Source organism: Stegodyphus dumicola, chromosome X1 (assembly GCF_044657685.1).
Source record: "Stegodyphus dumicola isolate Sdum_Otavi_A_Nest chromosome X1, ASM4465768v1".
NCBI classification, from domain to species: Eukaryota; Metazoa; Arthropoda; class Arachnida; order Araneae; family Eresidae; genus Stegodyphus; species Stegodyphus dumicola.
Window position 1 is genome coordinate 200630064 of NC_140780.1, and position 21540 is coordinate 200651603.

The 21540-nt window shown below is 34.9% G+C and overlaps 1 protein-coding gene across 7 annotated transcripts in view; it reads right to left on the reverse strand.

The window, feature by feature from the left end:
• Positions 1-21540, reverse strand: part of LOC118202998 (uncharacterized) — a 309092-nt gene that overhangs the window by 239597 nt on the left and 47955 nt on the right. For all 7 annotated transcript variants that reach the window (XR_015038645.1, XR_015038646.1, XR_015038647.1 and 4 more), the window contains one exon: positions 13882-14264. Coding sequence is in view for 4 of the 7 variants with exons in the window: in XM_085807995.1 (XP_085664121.1) it covers positions 13882-14230 (349 nt within the window). In the remaining 3 variants the exon portion in view is untranslated. The remainder of the gene's footprint in view (positions 1-13881; positions 14265-21540) is intronic.

The window sequence follows — 21540 nt, forward strand, 5'->3', positions numbered from 1 at the left end:
AGAATTTGACAACCAAGCCGTTCGCAAGATCTTGAACAAGCATGGAATCTCCCAGAGGCTCACAGCTCCATATACACCAGAACAAAATGGCAGTGCTGAACGAGAGAACAGAACAGTCCTAGAAATGGCCAGAACTCTAATACTTGAATGAGGAAGTGGACTTTCCAGCTTTCCTATGGGCAGAGTTAGTCAGTACTTCAATTTATATATTGAATAGAACAGGCAAGTCTTCAGTTCCTAATTCAAGCCCTTATGAATTATGGATGGGAAAGAAACCCAGAATAAAACACATGCGCATCATTGGATCGACTTGCTATACTCATATCCCAGTTCAGAAGAGGAGAAAGATGGACAAAAGGGCAACTAAAGGCTATCTCCTTGGGTATGATGGAGATGAAAGGTACCGCACCGCATTTACATCAAAGAAACCAGTACAGTAATCTGTTCCCGAGATGTCATATTTGAAGAGAAACCTTCCATGACTGGAAACATTATAACATTGCACCCACAACAAGTTTCTAAAAGAAATTCATCTCAAGATGATGAAGTGGAAAATAAAGTAATAGACGAAGGCCCTCAACAGGAAAAGAAGGAGGTGGAGGATATACCAGAAAAGGAGACTCGACCCAGAAGACAAATTTCAGCGCCTCAGTGGACAAAGGATTATATCATGGAAAATTCAGAGATTTATGAAGAAAATCCTCCAGAAATAAATGGAATTGCAAGTGGAATGCAGTGCAGCTGACAATCCGAGAAACAGAAATATGAAGGCTCAACACCCAAGAAAGCTTTCCAGAATGATCCTGAAACTTTAAAAGAGGCATTAACTAGTCCAGATGCAGAAAAATGGAAGTTAGCCATGAAAGAAGAGTTGGAAAATTTGAAACGAAATGAAACTTGGGACATAGTGCCTAGGCCAGAGGGAAGGAAAGTTGTGAAATGTAAGTGGGTCTTCAAGAGAAAGCTTAACAAAGATGGACAAGTGGAAAGATATAAAGCTCGTTTAGTTGCTCGTGGCTACACCCAAGTCGAAGGAATTGACTACAAAGAGACATTTTCTCCTGTAATAAAAACAAAATCAATTAGAACTTTATTAGCATTCTCAGTTGAGCAAGACTGGCAGGTTCATCAACTTGATATTACTGCAGCCTATTTAAATAGAAGACTGAGTGAGACAATTTTCATGGAACAGCCATCCGTGAGTCTGCATGAGAAAACACACAGAGGAGTTTGCTTGATAAAGAGAAGCCTTTATGGACTTCATCAGTCTGGGAGAGAATGGAATATGTGCCTCGATAAATTTCTGAAATCAACGAGCCTAACAAGATCCAGAGCAGATCCTTGTGTTTACTTCAACAAAGAAAAGGAGTTAATTGTAGGTGTGTATGTGGATGATCTTCTTGTAATGTCCAGCAAAGAATTCATCATTCAAGAATTTAAGGATAATATTGCAGCTACATTTAAAATCAGGGACTTGGGAGAAATACATCACCTTCTTTCAATTAGGATAAGTAGAAGGGAAGATAGCTGTGTGACTCTTGACCAAAGTGTCTATGCTAGTGAACTCTTGGAAACAACCAATATGCAAGATGCTAAAGGAGCATCAACACCATTAGCTCCAGGTATGAAATATACAACAGCCACTAAGGATAACATGTTGAATGCTGAAGGAGCATTAAAATATAGGCAGGCTGTTGGAGGGCTCTTGTACCTAGCAGGAGGAACAAGGCCAGATTTAGCTTTTGCTACTACTTACATGAGCCAATTCAATAATTGCCCAAGCAAGGAACATTGGGCTGGTGTACAACATATCCTTTGTTACCTAAAACAGACCAAGGAATTAAAGCTGACTTTCCAAAAGACAGGAAAGAATTTGGAAGTGTTTTGTGATTCTGATTGGGCTGGTGATAAGATTGACAGACGATCATTTAGTGGCTATGTGGTGCTACTAGCAGGTGGAGCTGTCTCATGGAGCAGTAAGAAACAACAGACGACTGTATTGTCAACAGTTGAAGCTGAGTACCTCTCAATGTGCCACACAGCCAAGGAAGTACTGTGGTTCCAAAATTTTTTTAAAGATATTGTGGGAGAACATTTTTTAAACCTTCCAAAAAGCATATTTGTTGACAATCAGGGTGCCATTTCTTTAGCCAAAAACCATGTCACTTCAGAGCGTAACAAACATATTGAACTCAGGCATTTTTTCTTGAGAGAAAAGGTTGAAGAGAAGTTGTTAAACTTTACGTATGTGCCTTCCAGTTCAAATGCAGCAGACATGTTCACAAAGAGTGTGCAAAAGAAAGCCTTGTTCAATCAAAGGTTCTGTGTAGGACTGAGGGAAATTTAATCAAGGGGGAGTGTTGCAAATAACTTTTATTTGTGATTATATTTCCCATTTGTATTTTACAACATGTGTGGCAATACGCTTTTTATATTTTTCTCTTGGCAACTTTAGTTGTCACTGTTTTTACTTTTAGCATGTAGAATTTACTGTACTTGTGCCATTTTGTGTTTCAATATATGTTAATTTAGATGAATATCTGCTTATTTATTTGTCTCCATTCCTAACATTAGACTTCATCAATTAGCCGCTACTATTAGAGGTTTAAGAGCAGCAATGCATATTGCTATATTTTTCACTGCATCATCTTTTATGTTATTATAGTTCTCCTGCTTGAGTGTTTCAGTTCTTGAATGAACAACACCAAAGAAATTAGAAGTGCAACTATTACAGAAGAAAGACCTATTTGTGTTACTATAATTTCTGCCCAGCTTCGCTACAGTTTTGATTGAAAGTGACACAGGTCCCCCAAACCCTTCGACAGTACTTTCCAACCAATGGTTTTGAGAGTAACCATTCTATAGACAAAACAGTCACAAATGAGACTCCGCTGATCATATACAGACTAGACGGTGCTATTTATGATTTCTATAGTATAATAACATATGGAACAGAAATTCAATTATTTGAAGTATCGAGAATCACTGCTATTTGAGATGAAACAGACATCCATAGCTATCTTGAATATAAAATCAATAATCTAAAAATTTCATATACTTATGGTTCTGTATCAATTTTACCTACTTTCATACTTTATTGGATTTAATATTATATTAAAAAATATTCGGTTGCATTTACTTGAGGTACGTTTACAGCTAGTTTAAAGCATAAAAGTGTATTCCATTCTAAATATATTTCAATATGAATGATTTGTCTGATTTTAACATGAATGATGTCTTGCACTGAAATTTTATATAAAATGATAAGAGATTACAAAAACAAAACTCTTTGTAGTATATTTCACAGCTTGAAACTTTCATAAAAACTGTGCTTTAAAATTTGCTTTATTGCATTTTTTCCCTCCCTCACCCCAGGTCCTCTACTAATAGTGTACCCGTTGTGTAAGTATGCAAATTATTTCATCATAAAGGCTTCTTTCATATGAGAGCTTTGAAGTCATAAGGCTAAAAGTCATTGAGTCTGTTCACACCTGCGTAACATGGCTTAAGCAGAGAAACTAAAGTTGAGTGCATAAATAAACTAGTATGATGATCTGATATTCAAACTAGGTAGGCCACTTATCATCGGGTCTTGTGCTCTTCCCTGGTACAGGTTCAGAGAGATACTTCATGCAAAGTATAATTTCTGCTCCCGTGAGGCTGGTGATGCCTCACGAGTAATCGGGTATTGTCATCAGCCTGATGATGACCCTTCACTGCGAGATTTGAGGTGGGCATATAATCCTATTATTTCACTAATTTCTTACTTATTTGTAGCAATGCTCTGTATTTGCCTCAGCGTTAAAACTACAGGTGCTGTACCTATCTGCTGTTAACACACAAAAATTCTGTTACTATTCCACTTTGAATAATTATACGCTAAATAAGGTGTGAATGTTTTGAACATTCAGAGCAGAATTCGTGGCAAAGACTTTATCAATCATTAGAAAAGCAGCATATTTACTTACAGATATGATTCATGTAATATGGAACCTCTACTGATCTAGGCTTTATAGCGCATTAGGTAAGTTTTAACTCATTATAACTGCATAATTAATTTACGTCACTTATCTGATTTATTTCTGATTCATTGTTAAATGTGGATAAAACCACAATCAATAACATTAAAAAACACTGTGAAAAAAAATGTAATGCACTTATTTAGCAAGAACAAGAAACTATTCTTGTGAAGAAATGCTTGAAGCTAAAGACTTAAATGCAAAACATTTTGTTAAGTAAGAGCCCTCTCATATCTTCTGTCATTATTTTTCAATGCTGTATGTTGATTATAAACACCTCTCTGTTACTCATGAAGGACATTTCAGCAATTCAAGTAAAACATCATAAACAAAGAGTTAATAGCTATTAATAAAATATAAGTTTATATTCCCAGAAAAGCAGATTTAAATTTTAAAACATGTACTGATTTGTGTAAAGTAATTGGATTTAGTCATGAAATTACGTAAAATTAAACCTTCATTTTCAAGACAAATTTGCTGAATTTCATAAGAAACTAACTTGCGATCCCTCTTTAGTTAATTTCAGTTAAGTTACAAGGTTTAGCGTAAATATGATAACACAGCCAAAAATCTGTTAAATCTCACCATAACAGGTCTTCAGTCCATTACATCTGTAATACATGTAATTAAAGATCTAGAGCAGAAAGTGGTAAAACAATTATTAAATAACAGAATAAAAGTTATTTAAGCAATTTCATTATTTTTGACACTTAATTCAATCAAGCATGAAATGTCTGAGCTTTGCAAGTACATTATTGTAGCTAATAATGCAGTTAACATTCACATAAATGAGCAATAACTCTGTACCACCTGTTCTAATTGGTCGATTGGTAGAGCTAAACTTGAATTTGCATTTTTATGTCTAAAAAGTGCAACTTAGGATGAATATTAGATTCATATACAGCACTATTCTAACATATGTATTTTGGTACAGAACCTGACATTTCCTGAAATGGCATACCGATTTCTTTTTCTCCTACACTTTGAATTACACCAAAATACCAAGTATATTCTAAAAATCACATGAGTAGCTCTTTTTAAAGGTTAATTTAGGTTATTTGAATTAGGCAGAACTGCAAACAATGTTATGTCCTCAGAGGCAGAACTCAGTTCGTTATTTTTAAAGTGCAAAGAGAAATTATATTTTTTAAAGTCTAATCAGAGAATGCAAGGGTCTGTAATAATGACACACAAGCCATGTGATGGTAAGCGGCACTTCCAAACATGATGTTAATGTTTATCTTTCCATGGATGTTGATTTTATCACCAGACACAGTCTGAGGGGTAACGCATGGCGGCATCCATATGAGCATTTCCAGATTTTTTTCAGATGATGGTAACACTGGCTCCTGTATCAATGGTCATATTGCAAGGAACTCCACTTATACACCCCATGATGAAAAGTCCATTACTGCTGCCACTCACTGCAGAAACCTGATGTGCTTCAAAATGGGCCTGCTTCATATCTGGCAACTTCTGCCTCACAAGATGGCCACTGAATTGTTCATGCCTCTGCCTAAGGAGCAGTCTTCACTTCTGTGCATTGGGGTGTTCTGCACTTCCTTCATTATGTGATCTTCACCACCACCGTTCCATCCCTTTAGGATCAGTTTGTTCTCACTCCTATTCTTCTTCAAGGCATTGACTTGCTTGGTTAAATCATCTAGACAAGCAATCACTTGATCTACTGGCTCCTGGACATGAGCAGCTCTGACTGTGTGGCAATTTCTATGGGTTGCTCACTAGGCTCACTCGAATTTCATGGCATACAGTAAAGCACTCTTTAGTTTGTTGACATCTGCCATTCGCAGGGCTTTCTGTATCTCAGGATCTTGGATGTCATTGATGAAATACTGCAGAGACAGTATTTCCCTTGTTTCTCTTATCAGTCCGAAAAGACAAGATCAGGCAACCTTTCAACATGCATGGCCAGATCCTGAAGTGTTTCCACGGGCTTCTGTTGGCGAGATTTTAACTGAAGCCTGCTACAGCCTTTTAAATACTTGCCTCGAAAATGCAACTCCAACACACTGAACAGAGCTTCAAAGTCTCTGGTTTTCAGGCAGATAGTGAAAGATATTCACTATAACTGCTCTCACAGAAGCAGCGAGATAACAGGCCTTAATTTCAGAATCCCATCCATTTGCCACCATAGAGAACCAAGTCTTGTACACTTGCCAGGTCTTTCCATCATATGTAGACAGCCTTAGAGAGGGTTGGAAAGGTGGATGTACGAATTTAAAGGGGTCAAAATTGTGAATTTAAAGCTGTCATTAAAGACGGATTCAAGTTGTCAACTTCCTTGGTAACAGCAGCAAAATTCTGTCATCAGTTTGTTGTTCGACAGCAGTAACTCTTTCTTTAATTTCTCCAACTCATTTTCAATTATGTCTATTCTGCCATCCATAGCCTCAAATTTGTTTTCTATTATGAGAATAATTACTTTTTATATTTCCTCTCAACCTGCTTCAGTCTTATCTTAAACTGACTTGACGGTCCCTTCTATCTTTCTTGACTTGCTTTCATTTCTTTTTGGCTTGCTTTTATGTCTGCTTTGGCAGCTTTAATCTCTTTTTTAACGGATTCTTGACTGGTTTTCATCACTTCTTTGAATGCAACAAAGCCAGCCACAGACAGTTTTAATTTCTCTTCCATCACTCTTATCACTGGCATTCGCCACTTCTGACACCAAAATCCCCTCAGTGTGTATGGGTTCGTAATAGATTGACTGAGTGCAAACAGATCCATTGATAGTTTGATGAAATTTATTTTCACAAAAGAAGCACTTTACAATTCAAAAACTTTTTACAAAAGTACTCGTATAACTCTTCTCAGTATGACAGAACAAAATCAGTCGTTACGACTAAGAATGTTAAAGAGAACGCAATGCAGAGCGAAGCTCGCACGGAGATTTAACCCTGAACTAAAAACTGATCCTCTCTACGGTCTTATATAGTTTTCCCATGGCAACCAGGAAATCTCCAGTATTTTCCCTTTCTTGAAATTACAGGTAGGCATACATGTTACAGTCACATACAAGGAACAGATATGATTACAGTTAAATATAGGGGTCAATTATGGTTATTCAATTACAGTTGTACAAGGCTTGGTTGCGATTTGGTGACAAAAATTACACGTCAAACCATCACCAGCATGGTGATATCTTGCCAATTTAACAAAATAACCATTTTCCTTAATGTTAAATAGATTCCCCCCCCTCCACAATCTTATTTTGCCATTGCGTTTCGCTTCTTCAAGGTACACGCTACATTACACAAGAAATATTAAAATTTTAATAATTTCACTAAAATTAATTACATATATATAATGCCCATAAGAATCAGGGGATGAAATTAGAAAAATTTAACTGTCTACTGTTAAAAGGGAAAGATATAAAGCTGAGATACCAGAATGAATTGGGGACTTAATTCAAAAACCTCAAATTTGAGAAATTGCAGTATACAGATGAGATATAGAATCTGTTAAAAATCACTATTATTGAAACTGGCAAAAGAGTCTTAGGAAAAGCAAAAGAGATCAAGAACATAGGGCTGCCACTTTGACCTTAAAAATAAGGCATACAAGAATATACTTCAAACAAAGCACACTAGATTAGCTGTTGACAAATAAAGATGTGTTAGAAAAAATGAAAAATAGAATCACTGTGCTCAAAAGAAGAACTTTCATGAAGATCTTCTTAGAGATGTTAAACATTTCAGTGGAATTGGTCTTCTGTGCACAACTTACAAAATACAGGATGCGGCAGCGTTCATAATAGGACATTAAAAACACACCATAAGGCAGTAACTGTAATTTATTTATTACCCCTTATGTCAATTAATAGTTAAAGGTATGCCATTAGATGTGTAAGTCACTGTCCATTGCACGGATTACTTTTACAATATGATGCCTGTCAAATGATGACCCCCTCTGCACAACACATTCATCTATGCGGCGTCGGAAGCTCGCCATAACTCGGCGTAATGTATTCCCTTGGACATTGCCGATGGCAGTTCTGATGCCATCCTTCAACTCAAGAATGGCAGCAAAACGTGTTCGGAAAACTTCTTGCTTCAGGTGGCCCCAAAGGAAAAAGTCTGCACATGAAAGATCAGGTGAGCGAGGCGGACAGGAAATGTCACTAAAATGAGAAATTACTCTACCTGGAAATGTCTGTCACAAGAAATCCATGCAAATTCTGGTTGTATGCGAGGTCACTCCGTCTTGTTGAAACCACAATTGTTCCACATCGACCATACCTAATTGGGGAAGAACGAAGTCTTGCAGCATCTTTAGGTAGCGTTCACTGGTGACAGTTAGAGTCTCACCGTGGTCATCCTCAAAGAAGTAAGGGCCATTAATCCCAAATGAAGCAACTTCACACCACACTGTGACATAAGAGCTGTGCAAGGGCTTGATATGCAGTTCATGCAGGTTTACATCTCTCCAATAATGCATATTCTGTTTATTCGTTGAACCACATAACTTGAAATGCGCTTCATCTGACATCAGGATGGTGTGCGACATTCGTGGATTCAGGCAAAGGAGTTCACGCATAGTTAAACAAAATGTTTCTCAAGCAATCCAAACGCGAGGCCTAATTTCCTGAACAACCTGTAGCTATATGGGTGAAAATAGAGATCTTCGTGCAATATTCTCCTGAATGGAGCGATCGGACATATGCAAAGTTTGCGAATGACCACGAGCAGATCTTTTTGGGCTATGCAATATTGCAGCATGAACATTTTCCACAGCTTCTGGTGTCTGCACAGTTCTTTTACTTCTTCCCAGTTTGCCATTGCAAACAGAACCTAGCAATAACAGAGTAGTTATTCTCGAAATAACTTTCAGCAGCAAAGGCACGATGTTGTGAACTCCACCGATCCATATCACTGTCACACTTGAAATGGCAGCTCATACGTACACGACTGCACAAAATGGCAGCTCATTAGTACACGAACTACATGAATGCACACCAGCTCGTGCCACATACATGACTGCATGTGGCACGAGCTAGCGAGCATTCATGCAGTTCGTCATTGTACTACGCAAGTAAAATTATGCTATGAACACTGACGCACCCTGTACTTTCACCTATTCTTTTCAACAGTGATAATGCAATCAACGATTATCAGAAAGGCTTTAGGAGGGAAAAATAGACTATTGAGCAAATTTTCAATCTAAGGCTGATTTCTGAAATATGCAAAGAATTTAGAATCAAAACACACAATCCTTTTATCGATTGGAGAACTGTATATGAATGCATTAACATGGAATTAATTACTCATTGAGGAATTGCATGAATTAAATATTCCAGAAAAACTTGTTGCACTACTCACTTTGACTCCTAAGGAAACCAAGATAAAAATTCGTTTACAAGGTGACCTTCCAGATCAACTGAGGTCAAGAATAGAGTGAGACAGGGGGCCTGCATTGCCATGTCTCCTGTTCTATACTACACTCAAAAAAGTTATCAGAGATTCTAGGATCAATACTAGAGGAAATATTTTTAATGAAACTGCTCAATTACTGGCTTATGCAGATAATATTTGCATTTGGTACTGTTCCTGCTGTTAAATAGGCATTCATGGCACTGGAAATAAGTGCACAAAGAATTAAACCTTTCTGCTAACAAAAATAAAAATAAATATACACCTTGTTTAAAATCTGACTCATCACTTAGTCATTTAAAATTGGCATTTGAAAAAGTCTACAATTCCACTTATCTGGAGGCAGAGATGAATTGTAAAAATGAGATAACTTCTGAAATACTTAAAAGAATCTCTGCTGCAAATAGATGTTTTCATGGTCTGAAGAGCTATTTAAAATACAACTTTCTCAAGTTAAGAACTAAATTACTTGTTTACCAGAGCCTTATAAGATCTGTTCTGAATTATACGTCAGAAGCTTGGGCACCAACTTTATGTGATGTAAGCTTTGGAGATTTTTGACAGGATATTTATTGCACTGCATACTTGGTGGAGGTCCATGTGACTGGATTGTATAAAAAAGATCTAATTTAGAACTATATAAGATCTATAGATAACCTGATGTAGTAAAATTCTTCAAACTACAGAGACTTACAGAGCCCAGATGGGCTGGTCATCAGGCCAGAATGCATGAAGATTGGTGTCATAAGAAAGCATATCTGGTAATGATCATGGGAACCAGATGTCAGGCTAGACCCTCAGTAAGCTTGATTGATAATGTTGAAAATGACCTAAAGAATCCAATCTGATTGATTTTTCTTATTATGCTAACTTTTTATAAAAATGTCCTAGTTTCTCATTCATTTCCATTTCTTGTATTCACTACAGTAAAATATCTAAAATTGTCGGGATATGTTTCAATTACAGCTATGTCAAACAAGAGTAAAGAACACAAGAACGCAAAAAGAAAAAAGAAAAAGAAAGAAAGAAAAGAGAAAAAAAAAAAAAAAGAAAGAAAAGAAAAAAGAAAATCTAAGTGTTCAAATGCATGTTTCAAGAGAAATGGGTAATCTATATTTAGAACAAAGTTTCTTAAGTAACAGCTTTGCATTGATGTGAATTGGTAGTTTTCAAAAAAAAAAATTAATTCTGTTCTTCCTATACTAACCTTTAAATACTAACATTCTAGCAACATATTACCTATTTAAGCACACATTAATTCTGATATTTCTTCATGTCTCTCCAACTGAAATTTAAAAAGACTGATCTCCTTTTTTTAATAACAGAAACTATTTTTGCAAGAATGCACACTAAATTAAAAAGATACGCATAAAAAATGATTTCATAAAAGGAGACCGAGCGATGGAATTTTGATATTCACAACATAGAAAAAGGACAGAAACAGAGCCTCGGCTAATTACAGGCTTCTAATAGCTAATCCATTATTAGTAGCTTCCAAATTTTAACTGCTAAATATTCACTGATGTAAAATGTACAAAGAAAATAACATGACTTAAAGGTGCTTCCATTAAAAAAAATTCATGATTGAGTGAAATTACACATATTATAAATATGACTAGAATTGCTTGGATTTTAAGCAGACATGTAGAGGACAACTCGAAAGATCTTATGCAAAGTTTAAAGAAAGATTAGGAAAACAAACATTTTTACAAAGAATGCCATGCATTGGAGGGTGGTATTTGCTAGAAACTGCACTGAGCATCAACTTCATTATCATTTCATACCATACGACAGAAAACATTTCTGATTCTCCTTTTTGACCACCATGATCTCCTGACCTAAGCCCTATAGATTTTCATCTCTCAGGTTACCTCAAAAGTTTTGTCTACTAGAAACCCATATTTTCTAACACTCAACTTCATTGCAAGTCACAGAAATATCAATACATCTCCAAGAGGCCTGCCTTTTTCAACACATTCTCCAATACATATGTAGATGTTGCAAAATATTTATTACAGCATATGGAGTGAATTTTGGGCTACTTCCTCAGAAATTCTAATCCTAGATGCCTAATTAGCATGTTTTTATTAACTTATTTGCATTCCTTTATTTGTTCATTTTTAACGTACGTAAAACGTAAATAATGTCTGTAAAACGTGAGACTCGTAAAATTACAATGTTAGACTGGCATTCATTTAATAAAAAACTCAAATAGCATTTTTGTAAAATCTAAACTGATCTTTCTTTTCTCTTTACCTGCTTAATTATACATGTTGTAAAGACTATACAAAAATGCATAATGTGTTTGCTTGATGGTCACATTGGCCTATAAGGCATTAAGTGAGAACTCAGAGATAACTAAAGACCGTTACTGCATGTTAATAATTCTGTAATAACCATAATTGCATGTTTGCATGTTAACATGTAATAATTCAGCAATAGAAATTCTTTTATCATTCTGTGCTTTATTATTTATAATAAAATATTACAAAACAGAATAAAATATCAACATTAAAAATTTTAAGGAAATCTGAATACACACTGAAAATTTATTAAAATTTAAAAATATTAATTAGTCCTCCTTATATAAATTTCATTACCAAACACTAAACTAGCTCATTCATGTAAAATTTATGATTTTGAACAACCTTACATGAACTAGTGCTTGAGTTTAATGTGAATCTTCTCAATAGAGTAATTAAGCTGGCTTTAGCAAATGGCACATATACGCCCCTTAATCTGCAAACACGTACACATAATGAAACAAAAAACATTAGTAAAAATTCATTTCTCTCAGTAATAGGTGAAGGTTGATTAGTGATATTAAGGGCATGCATGTAAAACAGACTATGAAAACAGGACCTTCATATTCAAGGGACCTATTCTAAGTGTAAGAGTATGACATCAAACTGCACAGGGAATTGGAATCTTACTCCTACCTTTTTACAGTACTTGGACAAATTAATAAACAAACGTCCAGGCTACACTACTTACTATAAGGAAGCAAAATCTGGTACTTTTCTGTTTTGCCGGCGCAAATCTCGCCAAGCAGACTTTATTGGCTACACGATACAGTATACACGTAAAAAATTTTAACAAATGTTAGTTCTAAGAATTTTTTATTTTGAAGGCATATACATTTTAATATCGTTTAAAATTTTATAAAAAGCCAATAAATAAAGATAATAAATTTGTAAAAATACATTAATTTAAGACTTAACTATGCTTTCATGGTTCAAAATCCTGATTCGCTGGTTCATATCACGTGACCCCAAATGATCTCATCTCATGTAAACTGCGCTACAAAAATCTAATTCTCTCAGTAATTATCTGCATTAATTTCAAGTTAAATCTTAATTTGAAATACAAGTTTAAAATGCAAGAATTATTTCAATTCGTATGAATAGCTTACTCAGAAATTATGTAAAACTGCAGTGCTTTACTTCACTAGTGCATTCTCATTAGAATTGATGAATTTAACCCTTGACTTTGCCTTTTACATATTTTCGCCTTTGGGTGTCCGGTGTGATTGCATCTTAGTTGACTTAATTACCGCGAATGGCCTTAGAGCATAAAATTGAGCTATCTGGTAAAACTTTTATGTAATTTTATCATTAACTTATTTATTGTCACATAAAATCTAAAAATGATGCATTTAGGATATTTTTTTTATGTTAAATCCACTGTATTACATATATTTATGACACCTGATCCATTGTACTTATGAATAACTTACTCTTGAGTAAGAAAGAGCATGTGTCTTCTGAAATATACAGTTTTTCGAACTGACAAATGTTCATTTTACCAAATACTAAAGTTGAAGTACACCATATATCCAAATATGGTGAAGAAGTTAAGCATTTTTCAAGATTAGTTGTGACTTTCAAAGGGTCTTTTCAAACTGACAAATGTTCATTTTACCAAATACTAAAGTTGAAGTACACCATATATCCAAATATGGTGAAGAAGTTAAGCATTTTTCAAGATTAGTTGTGACTTTCAAAGGATCTTAATATGATGCTCAATGTTTTAAAGCATGAACCTCAAAAAATGTTAATAGCAATATATAAAAACAGTTATCACTTTTCAGCTCAGTGTCTATTAAACTGACAAATATACAATAAATCTACAGTCAGGCAGATGAAAAGTTATAGTGAAAATATGAAAAATCACTTTTCTTACTATTTTCAGCTACACATATACATAAAAGTCAAGTAATCTATTAAATATTATGTTTGCAAATTTAAAAATAACTTTTCTTACTATTTTCAGCTACACATATACATAAAAGTCAAGTAATCTATTAAATATTATCATCAGCAAATTACAAATGTCTTTCATAACACTATAAAAATGAAGCAGATTAATAATTTACTCAACATAAGACTGCTGTATTACAAATGCAACTCATTTTGTATTTTAATAAATTACATTACGTATCTATTTAAAATCATTTCTAAAATAAATCTTACCAGGAGATGCAGACTTTAGGTATAAAGCTAACTCTTCCACATATTTCTTTGTTTGTAGATAATGTTTGTAGTCTTCCTTGGATACCAAAGGAACAACTGTAGGTGGTTTATCTGGAATTCTTCCACCAACCAGTTGCAAAAGTGCATAGTTTTCAGGTAACTGGTTAATGTCAATGTTGATGGTGGTTTGATCAAATGGGCACTGTTTTCTCTGAAGTTTTGATAAGCAATTTTTACACATAGTATGACCACAGCCAAGACTGATAGGACGACGGACACTACACTCAAATTCATTGTAACAGATAGGGCAGGACAAAAAATCTGTCCACTGTGGTGCTTGCACAGGCATGGCATAAAATTAACACCAGCAAAAATTATTATCACTGCAAACAAAATACAGCCAATTAATTATAAAATTTACAAGAAAAAATAGAGCATAATAATATATTTTCTGAAAATTAAAATAAATTCTTCCACTCAATTAAGGTCATTCTAACAGTCACAATGCATTTGAAACAAATATAACTACTAACCCTAGCAGTTAAAGTTTTACATATTTTTTACAAGAAGTATATTCTTTGTGGAAGACTCGAGAAATAATGATTTTTTGTTTGTAAAAAACATCCATAATTAATTAGAATCAATAATAATTTTTATTACAAATGATAATTAATTCATACGAGGGGGGATAAAAAAGGTTACAAGGGTTACAAAAAATTATTAACAATAGACAGAAAATACAAAAAGGAATTAAGAGGCAAACTTGTCTATCATTTTTCCATATAATCGGCAAATCTATTTAGGCATTTATCTGAACGCAGGAACAAATTGTTTAATATGGCTTTCTAAAAATCATGCCCACTGGGTAGTTCTCAGTGGCTGTTTTCACATCACTGTCTAAAAAGAACCTCATTTTCCAGATAAATGTTCCTTCAACTTCAGAAAAAGAAAATAGTCACTGGGTGCTAAACCTGAACTATATGGAAGGTGACTACAGATTTCCCACTTAAACTTGAGAAGTATGCAGGAGGATGGCACCATCACTCAAAATGACAGGGCGCTTGCGTCGGATGGCTTCACGTAATCTTGTCTAAGTAGCAAAGTAACGATCGGCAGTAACAGTAAGGCCACCCTCCAGATACCCAATAAGGACAATGAATCACCTCCAAACGAGACCACTTTTCTAAACGTCTTGCCATTTCAATCGCTCTGACGCATTTGCAAAATTACTCTACCTACCCGACCAACTGTTGCTGACAACCAGTGCCATCTGCCTACACTCTGGGGATAAAGTATTCTCTTCACAATAACTGCTGATGCTTGTAAGCTATATTTGGTGCTACTTACGTACTACACAGAATGAATCAATTGTCAGTAGATAAAATATGTTTATTTTTCTTTTCACTAAGGAAGGCCTTGAACTCCCTAATTATCTGGAAAAATATAAATGAATTTTCTCGTCCAGAAATACTTAACTATACCAATAGAATTAGAGAATGTAGAAATATATAAAAATTAGCTGCTAATATTCTAAAAATGAGCTAGAAAATTGAAAAAAAAAAGGGGGGGATTTGGTGATACAGGCCTATTTGCCAACTTTCAAAATTTCAGAATCGCAGGTTTAAAAATTTAAAAAGCTACTAAGCTGGTCTGTTCACTCAATGAAAACATAAAATAATGAATGAAGAGAAAAAAAATTTACAAAATGTGTTTTGGCTATTGATGCACAGTAATTTAAACCCTAGAAAATTAGGTCAGAATGGCAAGAAATTTATTACTGTGGTAAGATGCACTATATTTTAATCATTTTAGCACAATACAAACACTAACTCCTTTATGTAATAATAAATATGCTGATTATAGATTGAACATATAGCATAGATGAAATGCCATAAATCAGTGATAAAAGTAGTAAAACTGCTTTACCCCACTTGCAAAAGTTTCAAAAATGGAAATCTCTGGCAACCAAGCAATAAAACCACTGAATACAGGTAGTTTAACGTGAGTTCAAATTACAGTAATGGAGTGGCTGGATGAGAGTTTTCATGTTTTTCCCCATGGATAATGTGAATGTGAGTCATTTCCCATAAAAAGCCTTCCCTACCTTTTAAAATAAAAACCTGTAGATTTTTCACTTGCTTAATTTATTTTGAACTCATTGCAAGCTATATATATATTGCAATATATATATATATATAATATTGAAGTCTTTTTTTATACTGTGCCAGAATTTTACTAGTTTTTCATTTAATACGTTACATGATTAACCATTACATGATGGCTGGTGATCCTCCTCACAAATTCATTATTAAATAAAATAACTGTTAATTTGGTTTCAAATGTGTTAGATAATTCATTTTTAAAGCCAGTCTCATCTTTCTACAAATACTTTGTCAAAAATAATTTCCCTTGGATTTTAATGTTCTTTTAAAATCTCAGAAATCAGGTTTTTTAGTGTAAAATCCTCTTAGGTAAAATCTATTACCACACTACACGTATATAACCACCAAATGCAGACATAGTTTAAAATTAAAAGTCTACACCAGTGTCTCAAATTTTTACACTTTGACCATTAAACTGACAGCTAGTTAAAATAAAAGTTAGTTTCAGCTTGCAAAATACACATTTATAAATTTACATTTCAGTGTATATAAGATGGCATAAATAAAGTGTAAAGAATTGGATTACAATTAATTAAAAAAAGAAAAAGACTAGAATTTTGCAAGGTGACCACAGTGCAAATATTTTTTCGCCCTAATAAGGTTATAGAAAGAACAGAATTCTCAACCCTCCGTTGAATGTGATATAAAAAATCATAAGTTCAAGCACAATGCATCGACTAGTTTTGCATATGACATTTATTGACTTAAATTTAAAGTAATGCCACAACACATATTTTATTTATGCAGAAAAAAAATTTTATTTTCAATACATGGCATTTATTGAACAAATTAAATACACACATCAACAAAACATAAAACCACAAAAGTTAAACAAAATTTGCCAATAAGTAGGAGCAATGAATATGACAGATTCAATGCAAAACAAAATATGTAATTAATAAGTTTCAATAATAGAATCATACTTACAATTTTTTTAGAATATGTGAAAACATAGAATTATACAGAACAAAATCTTTTGAATAATACTGCAGTAAATCCTGAGAAAAAATTTGCCTTCGATGACTAAAAACATAAAAATATTTTGTAGGTTTCTTTTGAGGGTGTAAAATAATTATATTTTTTTCACAAACCCAATTAGAGTTCACATAGTGCAGATTGCAATGTTATTGGAAAGCTAATTATATGTTTGCAATAAAACATGAAAATTAATGGAAAACAACAATACACAAAAAACTGAAAATACTTTTGCTCATTTAGAAGTACATAATATTATAAAAAATTCATTTCTAATTAGAGTGAAGAGGAAATTCAAAATACAAATCTACTATATTTAGCAATGCAGCTCTGTTTTGGAGACCTCGTGAAACTTTCAAATTTATTCAGAAGGGTCATCATATGTGATCAAAATCATCAGAAAGTTTGCTACTGACCATCAAAGACTTTTTTTAACATTTTTTCTGATTATCATGTATGGTGTATTTGCAGCTAATTTTTTTACCATGCTAAAAAGAGATTTTGTTAATGAAACTCTTGGCCAGAAGCTTACATTTAGTGCTATTTTAATTAAGAATAACTGATATTGTTCATCATAAACCCAGAAGCGACGGTAGAATATGGCCACACCGGAAGGCAGAATTTAGGGAAGACAAAATTTTTGGAATTTGGGAAACCACCGAGCGGCAAAATTAAGGGATGAGAAGTTTTTTATAATTTATGGAAAGCACTGGGATCCAAAGTTTATGAGTGGCGAAAACTTAGAAAGGCATTTTGTAGCAGAATTTAGAGTCCGCAGAAACTGCACCAGGCAGTATCTAGTGCTGGCCCTAGATAAAGCCTTAAGTATATGTGGGAGTTTATTTATTCAGGACTCGGATTAGTTTTAAGCATGTGCAAGAAATAAACGTAGGTACAGTAAATAACTAAACTAATACAATTCAGGCTTAATTCAGTAGGCAATAGGAGCAAGACAAAATTTAGCGGAACAACTTGGCTTTCATTACCAATCTTGTGATACACAGCCAATAATCTATAACGGATGCTATTAAGCTAAGCTAAAATTATCTTAACTGATTCTAAGGCATTTCAGTTAATGTAGTAGACTACGTAGCTGCTTTATCATCTCATTTGATCCAGCTTATTATTTTTTGGAGACTGTTATTATTACAGCAATTTTATAAAAATTAAGCTTGAACTTTTGATTATGTCAAAAAGAGTTTCCAATTCTGGAGCTGCCAAAGGATCTACAAAGTGAAAGCATGTTCCGATGTTCATTAAACAAAAAGTGGAACTGCTGCAAAAAATGGATAAAGGCACATCCGTGTCAAAATTATGCAATGACATGGCATTAAAAAGTCAACTGTATATGACATTAAAAAAAAAGAAAAAGAAACTTTTTGAATTTTTTGTGGATTCCAACACTGCACTTGTAATGAATAACAGAAAAAATATCCATTATGCTAAAAGTGACGATCATGACAAAGTGATGATTGAATGGGTCAGACAGCGTCGCAGCAAGGGCGTGCCATTGACGGGTCCAATGCTAATGGCTCAAGCCAAAATATTTCATGAGCAAATGAACTTAAACACTGAGTGCACATATTCGACAGATTGGTTAACCAAATTTATGATATAAGACAATTAAAAATTTCAGGTGAAAAAGCTTCAGCTGATACTGAAGCTGCTGAACAATTTGCAGATGAATTCATTGAACTTATTAGTAGTGAACAATTATTTCCAGAACAAACTTAGAATGCTGACAAAGCAGATCTTTCTGGCAATATGTATTGCGAAATACCTTGGCAACATCTACAGAAATGTCTCCAACTGATGTCAAAGCAAGACTAACAATTTTAGCGTGCGCAAATGCTGCAGGAACACACAAGTGCAAATTTTTCGTAATTGGTAAACATGTAAGAACTCAAGCATTTACAGGAGTAAAGATTTTGCCCGTTATATATCGTGCAAATAAAAAAGCATGGATAACAGAAGCGTTAATGAATGACTGGTTTGAAAATCATTTTATGCCCGAGGCTCGGCAACATTTGAATTTGGTTGGTTTACCTGATAACTCAAAAATAGTCCTGATTGTAGACAACTGTTTGATTGACTCATACTTCACTTAAAGTTTTAGAGAAAGATAATGTATACATATTATTCTTTCCTCCAAATTGTACGCCTGTCATTCAGCCTATGGATATTGTAATAGTGCACAAGCTGAAATGCAAATATAAAGTAGAATTTTTAAAATTTATGTTAAATTTCTTGAAAAAATGGCAAGACTATTCAAGAATTTTTGAAATATTTTAGCATAAAATCTGCTGTGTGGAGCATTGCAAGATCATGGGAGGATGTGTCTCCAGATACGTTAAAAAATGCTTGGAATAATTTATGGCCAGCTACCATATTTCATGGTAAGGATGGCGAAGATGATAACTGCGAATCTGAAGGCTTTCGGATATCGCAAACTAAAGACGAAATTTTCCAGTTAATGGATTTTGTAATGAAATATGGAGAAGCGATAATAAATGAAGATGCTATAGCAGAAGTTTTTCATTGCGATGACAATGCCCCAATCATCAATCAATTAACAGACAGAAATCTGTAGTATGGTTCTAGATCCAGAAAATACCGCTATTGATAGTGAAGAAAGTGACAGACAGGTTATTTATTGGAAACGAAAAAATTTTGATTGGCAAGTTAGTCAGTATTCTCGACACAGCAATTACAGAACTTGAACAGTGGAACTTTGTAACTGAACAAGAAATTATGTCTGTTTATAGAATTAAAGAGAAAGTATTAGCACAAAAAAAGTAACACAAAGCATCTTTTTGCTATGCCGCAACTGCATGCTGCTTTGGTCAGTTTTGGCTTCACCTCCCGACCTGGCCCAAGGCTTCACCCCGTTGACTTGGCCTCGTCAAACAGCCGGTATAGTGGTTAGTGACGTTGACTCCCGTACCAAACGGACCGGTTTTGAATCCCGGACAAGACATGGATGTTTCTAAGCGTATAGTGTTTGCGCGGTAAGGGGACACGAGGAGCCGAAAGTGCTCTCGAGATGTTGGAAAAGAGGGATGGAAGGTCCCTTGGATCGGCCCGCCGGGATGTTCTCCCTCAAAATTGGAGCAGAAACTTAACAGTTAGCCAGGTTCAGCAATACCTCAATTGCTTGTGGTACTGGCCTAGCTTCTACCTGTATCTGTGAAGAATTCATTTTAACAGCGTCATCCAAACATGGAAGGTAATGTCACAGAGGTGGTTTCTTAAATCATTCTATAAGTTAACTGTAAACCAACAGCAACATAGAATGCATAAGTACATTGATATAGGAAGCGATTATGTAGAGAAATCATAATAAGAAACTGTATCTCAAAAACTTCTTTAACCGTGTGGCTTATACGAGGGCTATCCAGAAAGTAGATTACGTTTTGGAATAAAAAAATAAACAAAGTATAGGAAACAAATTTTATTATATACAGATGAAAGCCACACTCAAATACTACTTTTCTACATAGTCACCATACAAATTAAGGCATTTATCGTAGCGATGTACGAGCTTGGAAATTCCTTCGTCGAAAAATTCGGCCGCCTGCGCCTTCAACCACTTCGTTACCTCTTCTTGCAGCTGTGCGTCGTCATCAAAACGCTGCATAGCCAGCCACTTCTTCATTGCTGGGAATAGGTGGAAGTCGCTCGGTGCCAGGTCGGGACTGTACGGCAGATGAGGAAACAACTCCCACTTAAAAGATTCAAGAACTTTACGAGTGACATTTGCCGTGTGGGGCCGGGCGTTGTCGTGAATCAACAAGATCTTAGAGCTCAACATTCCTCTGCGCTTGTTTTGAATTGCTCTTCTGAGTTTTTGGAGAGTTTGGCAATACCTTTGAGAGTTTATTGTAGTGCCTCTTTCCAGGAAGTCCACCAAAATTACACCTTTTCTGTCCCAAAAAACAGTCGCCATCATCTTCCTTGCCGACATTGTTTGCATGCATTTCTTGGGTTTTTGGGGAGAACTTGTGTGCCCCCACTGCATTGATTGCAATTTCGTTTCACAGTTCACATGTTTCACCCATGTTTCGTCACCAGTAACGATGCGATCGAGTAAAGAGTCACCATCCTTATGGTAAGCGTCCAGAAAGTTCAACGCTGCAGCCATTCGCTGATTTTTGTGGTCCTCTGTCAAGATTTTTGGAATCCATCTTGCACAAAACTTGTGGTAACCAAGCTTTTCGCTGATGATTTCGTGCAACAAACTTCGCGAAATTTGTGGAAAACTCAAAGAAAGTTCCGTTATTGTGAAATTTCGATTTTCACGGACTTTAGCATCGACTTTTTCGAGAAGTTCGGCGGTCACTATGCTGGGTCTCCCACTTCGATCTTCGTCGTGAACATTGGTTCGGCCATTTTGAAATCTTATGACCCACTGACGCACTCCACCTTCAGTGATAATGTTGTCCCCATACACTTCACGAAGCTGCCGATAGATTTCTATCGGTTTACAGTTTTTTGCAGTCAGAAACCTTATTACTGAGCGCAC